Source organism: Perca fluviatilis, chromosome 19 (genome assembly GCF_010015445.1).
Source record: "Perca fluviatilis chromosome 19, GENO_Pfluv_1.0, whole genome shotgun sequence".
Taxonomy (NCBI): Eukaryota; Metazoa; Chordata; class Actinopteri; order Perciformes; family Percidae; genus Perca; species Perca fluviatilis.
Window position 1 is genome coordinate 18,703,564 of NC_053130.1, and position 13,250 is coordinate 18,716,813.

Sequence of the window (13,250 nt, forward strand, 5' to 3'; positions counted from 1 at the left end):
ATAGCAAAGATCAGCGTGAGCGTCTTTGAAAATAGATCCAGTACGTTGCTATGCAGTTTGGCCGACCACAACAACCAGCTTTAATTGAATGTGGGGACTGATCCATATGGAACCAAAATGTGTTCAGGGCATTTATGCTGCTTGACTCCAAATGTCTGTCTGGTTATGATATATATTTGAAGATAAGGCAAAAATAAAATTTCTTTCGGTGTAGCCATGCTGATAGTTTTGGTTTTATTTGGCCAGGTTGTTGCAGCCCTGTCTCCTAAAATTTACACTAACCCTAACCCTAACCCTAACCCTAACCCTAACCCTGGGAAAATACATGTTATTGATGAATATTTTAAAAGTAGTCTTTGAATACTCTGAGCACCACAAATTAAATCCCATTTACCTCTATTGCACCATTGTGTAGGAAATATCTCACAGATATCTCAAATCCAAAGCAAATAAACCCCAACCCATCTGCTTTCTAAATACCACCAAGAGGTAGTAAGAAAATGTTTTGTTTTGTTATTTGCAAAACCAACACTTTAAAATGATTTTAAACTACCAGAAGTTCAAGGCTGTGAAAAGAATTAGCATTTTTCATTACCCCTAACACCAAATGCAGTCTCATCTACACAATAATCATGCTGGAGACTATGTGGACAGAAGCATGCCGCTCAGTCTCATGTATTTTGGGTGGGTAAATTTTGGGATTATGTAGTGTATGGGTAGTTTTGAAAGTGATGATCAAGTGATGACATGTCATGTATTTAACCTGACAATAAAATATGTGTATACATGAAAATATGGAACACGAGGATCAATACCCTGGGCAAAGTGGACCCCCATACATTAAGGCAGTTGGTGAACATTGCTGAAGAGATTTATGAGAATTCAACAGAGTTTAATAAAACAAACAACTAAAAAAAAGGGAAAAGTGTACTGCCTATAAAACCCTTCACAAGGACATTACTTAACTATTGTATAGAAAATGAGAAGACTAAGACATTTTAAGTTGTATCAGAATGTTTTACCTCACTGACACTGCTTTTGGTTTTCCTTTTGTATTAATATGATTTAAACCAATACAATTTTAGTTGAAAAGACCAGAGTTTGGTGACGGGCCAGAGGATTGGGGTCCACTCCCTCTCGAGTCCTTTACTGTATTAACCCACATGGCACATGACCAGCTGTTTTAACAGCCCCGGAGGAAGTCTTCTGATTGTTTTTGGACATTGTAGCATCAGTAAATGTGTCTTTTGCTGTCAGTTTGGCTGCAGCCACATCTCAAGCAGCTCTTAGCCTCCGTAGCATTCCAGTACTATTGTGAATATTCATGGGGCTGTGTGATGAGCACCAGAATGTCTTTCTTCTGAAACCTGGCTGCTGCAAAAAGCCTGGGAGGAAGGAAGCAGACTCTTTTTTTAATTTTGGACTGTGAGACTTTAAGGAAGATCACAGCTGACAGATGCATCACTCTTGGTGGCCACTGGTGCTGTTTGAGGACTTGGATTAGATCGGAGGGTGATGCTCATCAACCACTTGTCATTGTCTCCTTCAAAGAATACAGCTGAGCCAGGTCCATGGGTGTGCAGCATTTCTATTTGACCTCAAGAAAACAGGAAACGGTGTCCTTCATTTTAATTTTCACTCTATCACATCTTGTATCTTATTACTGCTCTTCTGCTTGAGAACTTGCATACTTTGATAATGGCTTTCATGGTGGGCGGGTCATCAGGACTATGTGATTTCCCATGGGAATGGTTGATATGCCCACTGCTCTAGAAAGGTGACGTAGTACAGCTGCTCTGTTTTCTTGCTTTCTGTGTAAGGCTCTCACATGACTTGACCCACAGTTAATTTGGATTCCTGAAACCCCAAAGCCAGCACTTTATTCTTTCTTTGTGTTTTATGTTCTCTTTTCTCTTTAGTGCAGCTGCTACTGAGTGGAGGAGCTTTATCAGCCTTGCTTGCCTGCTGGGGAGATAAAAAACCTGCAGTGCTGGGTCTAATGAGTCCAGCTTGTTGATTTATTCCACCATTGAGATCCAAGTCCTACACATCTCTCTCCAAGTCTGCTTCTTTCATTCTCCTCCTCTCTGGTTATGTCAGCCGCTCAGGGAGTAGTATATAAAGTTGTTATTTTTTTTTAGCACAGACATTTTCTGTTTCTCTCAAACACACGCTTACACTGGACACTCTCACCAGCTGGCAGTCTCGGACTGTGGAAGAAGAGGGCTTTGTGATTGAGGGCGGCCTGCTGGGCATGCTCTAAACACACCCACAGTGCTTCAGGGGAGAGGAGCTGGGAAAGGAGAGGCCTGAGAGAACACAGAGGCCTCAAAACAGCAGCCAGTGACCCGGCCCGCTGCTAACACTTTACATTATCGCCCTGACACCATTACAATACACAAGGGAAGGAAATACCCCAGTCACAGGCTTGGACTTTCCTAAGTAGGATACTGTAAGAAATAAGAGTTATAAATGCTAAAGCAGGGGCCAGACTGGCTGCAGAAATGGGGCCTGCTGCAAAAAGTCAACCAAAGAAAGTTCTGTAAATTGTGTGTGTGTCATGATTGAGAAGGGAGGCAGAGAAAGAAAGAGAGCAGGGGTTTGAGGTTTGACAGACTTCTATATTACGTGTGGGGCACCTCAACATCTAAAAGTAAAGCCAAATAAACTGAGTGTTGGTGCCAAATGTACAACTGGATTTCAAAAAGGCTTCATGCATTATTCAAGATTAAAGAGCACATAACATGTCACAGGAGAAAGAATAATAAACTCACTGCAGGAGGAGGCCTGAGTGCAGTGGAGAAAGGCCTGTTAGATGCTTTCAGTGTGTGTGTGTGTGTGTGTGTGTGTGTGTGTGTGTGTGTGTGTGTGTGTGTGTGTTTGTTCAAAGACAGCAGAAGATTGATGAGGCTGTCGTCTTTGGTGGTATTGTGGTATCATGGTAACGGTGTAATAGTGTAATGGAGTGGAGATTTGGACTGGGACGTTGCAAGATCCAACAGGTGTGTCTTGCCTATCACCACATATTCTTTCTTTTCCAATTAATTAGTAAGTTAGGCTAAGTTTAGACCAATTATATATACACAGCCAGTATTGAAATTTTAATAAACATTGAAAACATGAATTTTACTGAACAGCTTTATGGACAGCAATCTGTAAAACCTGGAAACACCAGCCTCTGTCTGACTTATAATGAAACTTGTGTAATGTCTTTGGCATTATACTGTATTAGTAGAATTAGTTGTACCTTTGACTTGGAAGTTGGGAATAGTGTTTTTTCAAACCACATGCTTCAAGTGTATATAAATCCTGTTTCATGTTTCCCATCCAGCCCGGAAGCCCGGAAGCAACTGATAAAAACAATTGACAATATTAATAAAATAATTCTTTAAACTTGCTATAATTGAGTTTTTGGCCACTTTAGTAGTAGTAGATAACTTTGTTGTCCCCGTGGGGCAGTTGGGTTTGCGGCACAATCGCAAGGCACTTTATAACAAGACATCAGACATATGATACAAACAAATAATTATTATATCAGACACCGACAAACAAAACATGAAGAATATACATCACACACTACAATACACTATACACCCTTGGGTATGGTCAGACCAGCTGGACGACTAGCTTATTCTGACTGATTTAAGGCTTTTATGGCTTGTGGTACGAAAGAAAATTTTGATCTGTACTTTGGGGCAGCGCAATAAGCTATGAACACAACATTGATATATTATCACATTATAAAGTTGATATGGCTAACGTGTTAGCAAACAGTTGCCTATAATCAGACACGCAGCAACATCAATATCAATTTTTGGTTGTGTTTCTGGTCAACTGGAGAATAGAAGTCCAATATTCACTCTGTTTTTACCTCTCATTTGGTCACCTTCAACTCATGAGGGACATATGACTCTTTAGCTGCTAAATGCTTCACTATGTTCAGCAGCTAGTTGATAAATTTGTCTGAGACATTGTAATTTGGTGGTCTTTAAATGACTCATTTAAAGACATTAAATATGACCAAAAAATCAGTTACGGACAGATTCAGTCCAAAAGTGTCACTTAATTAAGAGCCATAATCATCAAATCCTACTTGATGAGACAGAACCTCTTTCTTGCATGCATTCAAATCACAGGCAAGAAAAATGTTGCTTTTGTCTAGTTACACATGACATCAACTGCCAAATGATACATTATATTCCATGACACAGTTCATCCTGCCATCCGAGATCAGCCAGTGTGCTTTCTGAATGTGTGACATTATGGAAAGTATTAGTGCTGAGATGTTACACTTCAACTTCAATACATTTCAGTCCAGAATGAGCAGCAGATGCCAATCTTTCTGTGTATCTAAAATCCCATATTAGGAATGAAAATCACCAAAATGCTACCCTCTTGTCGTTGTCTCCTACAGTGCAAGATCGGAAGCTGTTGTGTTCCATTACCTCTGGTGGTTTCCATACACTCTTTAAGGACAACTTTTCTTTTGCCGTGATGTGAAATCAAATTGCAAAGGCTTTTTTTCCCTTTCTCGTTAAACCAGGTTCCTGGTTTAAGTTTCCAGCCTGTGTTCTCTCTGGGGTCTTTACCTGGTAAACACCTAAACAACTAAATCAGTGGAAAATGTGCCAGTGTTGGGGAGCACTGCTCTACTCTGCCCAGCAATTTAGAAATGGTATAAAACATTACAACCACATCAGCTGGACACTAATGAAATGAGTAGTAAAATATGACTCTAATGAGAGGGAGGAGGGATTAATAATGGTGAGACAGGGAGACTTGTATGTAGTATTTAATGTACAGACACTGATTCATCACTGTACTTGGAAAAGCTACACTATGTAGCAGCTGTACAGCTGAGAGAATGTGTCAGGTGTGTGTTGTACTCAGGGTCCTCAGAGAGTGAAAAAGAGTGAAGCTCTGTGCAGACGCACTCCTACGCTCCAGCTATTTGATGTCTTAATAACACCAATGAATCCAAACAACCTGCTGACTTCCTGCAGGGTTTTATCATTGTCCAAGAGAAGCAGAAATTAGCATGCCTCACTCTCTCTGTGTGTATGCATGTCACTGTCCATTAGCGTGTACGAGCGTGGGTGCCTGCGCGGGTGGAGGAAAAGGATGTCGAGGAAAGCCCTGGTGAGGTGTTTTCTAATGGAATCCCCCTCCAAATGCTGCTAGCTCGTTAGAGTTTCCAGCCACTTAAGAGAAACACTGTTATTTTAATATATACACACACACACACACACACACACACACACACACACACACACACACACACACACACACACACACAACACACACACACACACACACACACACACACATTCCTGGTCAGTCACATAACAGCCTACACGAATACAAACGCGCCAAACCATACACAACGTTTTTGATGAAAACAAGGTATCAATGTTCTCTAAGGCTCTCAGTTTGGTCTTGGCTTGTAATCGGATTCTGTCTGAACATAGACCAGAAAAGTTTCTACATAGACCAGACTGTTAATTGTTTGCACTCTAAAATAGGTTGGTTAAAGCAATGTGATAGGAGAATACTATGTAACTAAAAAAAGGTGAATAAAGCCTCCTTATGTGTTTTACAGCCTCTGTTATAAGTTTACAGGCACAGAGTTGTCACGGCTCAGTAACAGTTGCATGGCCACGGTTGATTTCAGGGGTCTGATTGATGCTCTCCAGTAATGATCTCCATGTCCCATGCTGTGAGGTTCACTAATTGTTAAATAGACTGAAATATGGGTTTGTACTTTAGCAGCTGCATGACGGCCTTTTGACCCAAGACCATCTGTTAGTTTAAGCAAATGTAAGACTTTCCTGGGATTGTTAGCATCAAAGGAGTTGTTAAATGTTTATATATGTCTATCATATCAATCAATCAATCAATCAATTACTTTAATTTACATTAAAATCCCATCAGCTCCTTAAACATGATTCATCAATGCATTCAATGCATGATTCATCATAAAGCAGAATGTGGTTGTCAGATCGGCACACCGCTCAACCAGTTGAATGGTGCTGGTGGCACTCCAGGATCCAGCCAAGTCTCGGCAGAGGCCACCCAGCTCACCATCCGCCGCCTGAACACAGGCCAGCAGGACACCCAGCAGAGAAGTCGCAGTTGGTGTTCAATTTCCTCCACGCTTGCCTCTGTGGCCCTTCTGACGTAGAGATGGAGATGGACGCAGAGATCTTGCTTGTCCACATAGTTGGGATCGTAGCCATAGGTTGTAGCTGATAGCCATCTTCACTTTTTCCACTGTATTTACTCTGATGTTTATATTTGAAAACCATGACCAGCCAGGCCAGCAGATACAGCAAGACACTGGTGAGTTGATCAATCATATATACGTATATATGTATATACGTATATATCACAGAGGTTCCTGCACACGTCTAATTTAATGTTTCCCACCAAAATTGACTATCTTTTCTTAGGGTCCCTGCTACTCCTTTAACAATTAGAAATATGTGCCTCAACTGACTGTGAAGAACATCAGATACGTGGAAGGAGGGAGATAATGACTTTATCAAAGTGTTTCTGGTTGTCAGCTCATAGCTTCCTTGATGTGTGTGGGAAAATGTCAGAATGTTAGGGTAAGGTCACACTCATGCGCCCACACACAGCCTCACACACACACACACACACACACACACACACACACACACACACACACACACACACACACACACACACACACACACACGAAAAAAGCATACACACATTTTCATTTTCGTACACAAGAGTTTTACTCAACATACGGTGATTAATGACTGCTCATACAGTCTTCATATAGCTGTGATAAATGATGCTTTAAATAAGAATTAATGATCTTCGCTGTTCTTGCCCACATGCACCTAAATAGCAATTTGCATCCGTAATGCCTCATGTTAGAATGAAGATATTTAGCTGTCAACAAATCCCCGGGTATTGGAGAAGCTTTTGTCTTCCCCTGCTTGTGGTCTCACTTCATAAATAAAAAGAAAAAAGACGATCTCCTGCATCCACACACATCTTCAAAGTAAACATGTTTTCCAATTCTATTGTATACATGCAAAACTGTCAGCACTACTCTATTCACTCAACCCACTGGACATTTGTTCAACAGAACGGCATGCATGCACTCATGGAAAACACACACATAAAAACAGCAACCTGCGCTTCTAGATACACACATCTCTATCCTCACCAGTCTCTGGCACGGTCCTGCTGCCCTCTCTTTGTGCTCTAAACAACATCTTCCCGTCCTAAAAGAATGCCTCTGATGGGCCTCTTTGACATGCATTGTTTGTGCAGGAGAATTTAGACCCTCAGCCCCTGGCCTTGGCCCTCAATTGCAATCCAACCATAGGAAGGGCTGCCACTGTGACTAATGCCTTATAGACCTGCCTCTCTGAGTGTGAGTGTGCATACATGTTTGTGTGTGTCAGAGAAAGAGAGAAAGTGTGACTAATGCCTTCAGAATGGTATTTATACATTAGGGGGCCATTAGTAGTTTAGGCTCCTGAGTGGAACAGCAGGGAGGGAGACAGGCATTGTAGTGGCCCCCGTCAGCCCTATCACTGCCAGCCACCGCCGTTCCTGCAGTGCACACACACAGCCATTTTGAATGTGTTGGAGAAACAAACAACAGCTGCCAGTGCACTGGAACATGCTACAGTAAATGAACATGCTACTTAGCATCCAAATCAGTAGCTAGATGTTGCTTTTTTTGGTTTGATTTAATGTCAGGTTGTTTAATTGCACGTGCTCCCACAAGTATTACTTTGATAGTATACCTTCATATTTCCCAGAAACAATGAAGCATCCACTGCAGTTGAAGATCAAACTTCCTGCCCCACTGCTGCATTGATTATTCGTTGTAATTTTGATTGGTACATTTCCAAGGGAAGTTACTGTAAGCTTGGGAATCGTTTTGCACAATTTTGATAGGCCTATACAAATCGTACCTTTTAACTTAACTTATTTGGTGAAAAATACACATAAAAAAGCAGTCCTACGTCTTATGGCATGTTGAAGTATGCCTAATTAATTGAGCAGCATTTCATTAAATAAGAATTCAGTAAAATTACAACCCTCTGCATGCACAGTGCATTCTACCATCACATGTGCAGCACACACTACTGCACTGCTGTCCGGGCCAAATGACTAACTTAAGTTTTGATCATAGTAATGGAGTAAATATATTTTATATTTTTTACGAGATTTCAGCTAACCAGCAGATAGCCTAGCTACACAGTTTATAATTTAACACCTTTAGTGTTTTTGCTAGTTGGGCTAGCTGTTACCATGTGTGATGTAGCTTGATTGAGCATGCTAATTGAGTTTAATTAATGTATTAATTTATTCAATAATGTTTTAATTTATTTGTTTCTATTAATTCTTTATTGTAAAATAAATGAGTTGTTCACTTTAAGTTTGCACACGGCCCACATTGTCGGCTTGAACTTTCAAAGTGCCATTTCCCCATTAGTTAATTGCTAGCTAGCTAACTCATCACATGATACATTTCACATTATTTGACAAATTAGTGGCTTTATTCGGCAAATAAATAGATTATGTGTGCTTTTGATTTATATAGTGCAAGGTTGTTTCTATCTGCATATGACATGGTTAAATACAGCCTGAGTAAGTAACCCATATATTTCCATTTGATTCCTGTTATTCCCGGTTAATTCCAATGAATTCCCATTAATTATCATGGGTTGTTTCCACTTTGAATATTTCCAGAACTTTGCAACCGTGGGGCCTACTGTTGGATGGAATAAAAAACATTCATGAATAAAAACGAGGCACTTTTCTTCCTGTATACTCCTTATGTTTCCTCTATCTATACATCTTAAGTACATTTCTGATGTTCCTCAGCCTGGTGAAGCCAGTTTGTCTCCTAGCTGTCCTCTCTGCTGCTGATAGGACAGCTGCTTCTGAAGACAGACACGCTGGAACAGAGGCTGGAGCCACCGTGGAATAAGCAGATGGACGTATAGTATAGTGTTGCCCTGACTATTACTTCATATCCATGGTCAGGTTGATTAGCTTCCTTGTTCAGTTTGGTGGATGATTTCACACAGAGTGCTGAGAGAAAACCATGTGTGTGTGCACAATGTCAAAAGACACACACCTCTATCCTGGTCCTGTTAGCACCAGAGCTGTACACCTGTGACTGGACAGCTGATCTGGTCTCCTGTCAGACATGACGAGTGAAATTTTGCAGCAATAACACTAAATAAGTATTGCAGATGGCAGATTTTGTAGCTACACACATTGTGTGTTTATTAGTCCTATAAACCAGTGGGCTTGAACATTGCTGAACAGGAGAAAACAAAGATCGTTTTGAAAGTTTTCAAGATCATCATTGATGCATTTTCTCTTAAATATTGAACAAAGAATGATAATAGATTGTTGGTAAATGAATAATAATAAAGTTTATTTAATACAATATCACCAAAATGCACTGAATGTAGTTGGTTTCAGCTATATAAAAACACTATTAGCACAGCCATCATGTTGTTGCATTCACATATCTGAAAGACCTGCATTATGACTGCAAATGTGTATAAGGACTTAAGACTTGTCTTGGACTCGTCTTTAAGACTGTGAGAGTCTTGAGATTTGAGTTGGACTCAACTTGAAAGACTTAAAACTTTTAGTTAGTACAATGCTGAATCCACCGACTAGAGATGGTCCCTGTAAATTATTTATGAAAAAATTTGTTTCTCTTCTTCACCAGTGTCTCTGTCCTTGATACTCCCGATGCTGCATACCGATACCAACAACAAGGATGAAGGGACACCGTGGAGGTATCAACTCTTCGGTCGCCCCCTGGTATGTGTGTTGTAATGTGTCACGACTTTATATTAAACTAATTTTACTAGTTTGTAGGAATTATATTTGGACTTGCAAGTTGTAAATGTCACCAAATATGTTTGACATTGTTTATTCTAATTGACATATTTTTGTTTCCACCACCAAAAGGAAAAGCAAAGGTAAGACACTCCTCTTGTCTACATTTCTTTATTCTTACTCGTCTTTTTGTTTGCTAGCACATTCAGTGCCTTAGACAATGAGTTTTGGGCATGAGTTCTCCTAGTGGTAAATCAATGCTGATTTATCTATTTGTGTTTTGTCTCCTGTAATACATTAAGTTCACAATAAGATAACAATGTTTTCTCTTTGTCACCTCACAAAACGACAAAACCACTGAGTCAAAAAAGGCTCAGAAGCTTCAGTGGTGGCACTGTTGCAGGGTACGTATGTTTGACACAAAGTGCAGCACTCAAAATGAACCAGACATTTATGAGTTGATTGTCTTTGCGTGATTTAACCAGATTATTTGTGTACTCCAACAGAAAAGAAATCGGGTCGCACCAGTGTCCAAATGTGCAGAGCCCGGAGGGGCAGAGCCCGAAGTTGCATAGCCCGAAGTAGGATCCTTATTAGCTCCTGCATTGCAGGTGCTATTCTTCCTGAGGTCCTTACAACTCACTTGAAAATGTGGCAATGCAATAATAAATACACATAAATAGGGGCTGAGCACGAATGTGCAGAGCCCAAAGGTGGACAGCCACTCCACCACCTCCCACCAGGACAAAGTGGTGGAGTTTAAATGCCTCACAGAGGAAGAGGAAAGCAAGTCAGTCCTTCCGGCTGTGCCCAAAAAGAAGAGAGAATATGCCGTCTCCACCACTAAGACACTCAGACAGCAGCTGGTCAAGTATCTTGGGTGAGTACATCATAATCATAATATACACACACAAGAAACAAGGCTGTATTTATCAAATACAAGTAAAACAGTTTTGCTCTGCAAATCAGTCTGGCCAAGCCCATTTCCAATTTTTCCAAATCGAGGCACCAATCACAACTGTTGAGGCGATCTTTATACGATGAAGATAGCGCAGCGACGGCAAGCAGCAACCCGTTGATGCTGCTGTCGCTGCTACGTCACTGGATCATTGGTCTGATTGGTTGAAGGACTATCCAATTGCGCCCAGAGTCATTTGAGCAGCGTCCGTTGGTGACGCCCCTTTAGAAATGGGCTGTGAATGAAGCTTGCCCAGACCCACTCTCAGTTACAACTGAGAAGGGTCTGGTGTCAACCAGCTTCTGGGAGAAAATGAGTTGCAGTTTGAGAACATGCCATTGAAGAATTGATGAAATTGACATGTGCTTGTCTTGTTTATATGCCAGGTTCCCCAACCCAGCACAGATATGCTATTTAAACTCCTGCCTGCAGAGCCTCCTGACACTGGAGGATTTTGTTAAAGCCATCAGCCGTCAGGAGCAGGTCTGGATGTTGATCTCTGAGGCTGCACTTGTGAGGTACAGCACCTCTCAGACACAACCACTCATTTTATCTATAAGTTGTACCCTGAACACCCAAATCTTAATGGTAGAGTCAATGCCTCTGACCCCTTTTACCCACTCTCCAGATCATTTATGGACATCAAAGGGTCTTACTTCTCTGGTGATGCAAGAAATAAAATCCGCCTCCTCAGTGCATTCAAGATGGCGATTTGGTCTCCAGAGTTCCTTTGCCAGAAGGTGAGTAATCAGCTTTTATGGTTTGTTGTTTTCAACACTTCTTGATAGTTTCCCCTCTGTATATACTGGAGCAGATAAGATGTTTGAGTCCACGGCTTCTGGTGATGGCAGCCAGCATGAGCAGATCCTACAGCTGTCCGGTGGAAGATCACATGTGGTGTTTAAAATGGTTAACACCAGGACCTGCAAGAGGTACAAGTACACAGTTGCGCACAACTCACACACACACACACACACATGCACGCACGCACGCACGCACGCACGCACGCACGCACGCACGCACGCACGCACACAGCAGTATGCAGCACTATTACAACTGTATTGTCCTTTTAATGTGTAGGTGCGGTGTAGGATCCAGCAGAGAGGAGGAATTTACAAACCTCTCCATAGACCTAGTACCTGGAGGCGGAACCGTGGAGCAGATGCTCCAGGATTACCAGAGGGTATGAAACACCTCTCCTCATTCATTCACACTAGAACCGACTGAGGTGCTGTTATCATATAATGTAGAAAACACTGACACATTTCTATCCCACCACCACTGCTTATGTCAGCATGTGTGTGGACACATAGTTGTGTTGCTGTCATGCATGTAAATCCAGTATAGAAGTGAAAGCATGTTGGTCCTGTGCTGTTCTGCAGGAGAAAGAGTTGGAGTACAACTGTGAGTGTGGTGCCACCATGTCAGGCCAGCGCTCATCATTTCTGACCCTGCCAAAGTGAGGGACATCACATCCATCACAAATGACTAAACGCTTCACAACAGTGCTCAGTTAACCCAGTGGTATCAAACTGGGTTTCACTGACGCAAAGGAGTGATTGTTTTAGTGATTGATTTAACATAGAAAACACCAATAGAAAGAATTTGTAATGCCATATTCTTTCACCTTTTCTTTCTGTCTACAGAGTGCTGGTCTTGCACCTGAAGCGCTTCAAGTTTACTCCGTCCTTCCAGCTTAAAAAGGTCCTTGACCCCATAGTCCTGCTCAGAGAGCTAGTGGTGTCCTCCGACCAGGTAAAGAACAACTAAATGACCTGATAGCAAACAAAAACATCAGACTGGGGTTGATATGTGTTTATCAACCACATCTCCCCAACAGCAAGAAGTACTAAGATAATAAATTATTTAAATACATAAATCAAGAAGAATCTTTTTTTCTTTGTTTGACAACAACTGTCTTACATTCTACTACTTTTGGTTGCTGTAAAAAAATAAAAAATAATAATAATTGTAAAATATCATGTCTTATGCTTGTGCTTTTTTTTAATTAAGAGAGTCCAAGAGAAATATATATCTTTCTTGACTGCTTCCTTTCCTGTTAGGACACTACATATGTGATGGGGTTGATCCAGATGTGGGACAGAAGGACCCAACTGACCACTAGTTCACCTACAACAATGCAATCAGGTCAGATATGAAAGGGGAGAGAGAAAGAAGGCATGCAGGAAACCGTCACAGGTCAGACTCGAACCCTGGACCCTCTGCGTCGAGGAACAAACCTCCATATACGTGCACGTGCTCAACCAACTGAGCTAACCGGCCACACTACCCATGTTTTAAGATCTCCATCACAATCTCTAACCCTAGCTAACATTACAACCTCAAACAAGGAAAACACTACATTTCAGTGCAGGAAAGGCCAGCTACTCAAAAAAATACCCTCTCTTCCAGGAGTGCATCTAGGTAGGAAGTTTGT

At 41.3% G+C, this 13,250-nt stretch overlaps 1 protein-coding gene across 1 annotated transcript; it reads left to right on the forward strand.

Moving 5' to 3' along the window:
• The first annotated feature begins 11,943 nt into the window (after window positions 1–11,943).
• On the forward strand, window positions 11,944–12,972 carry LOC120548482 (ubiquitin carboxyl-terminal hydrolase 37-like). Its single transcript, XM_039784755.1, has 4 exons — window positions 11,944–11,996; window positions 12,196–12,272; window positions 12,460–12,568; window positions 12,877–12,972. The coding sequence occupies exons 1-4, from the start codon at window positions 11,976–11,978 to the stop codon at window positions 12,970–12,972; spliced, it is 303 nt and encodes a 100-aa protein (XP_039640689.1). The 5' UTR covers window positions 11,944–11,975.
• Window positions 12,973–13,250: the final 278 nt, after the last annotated feature.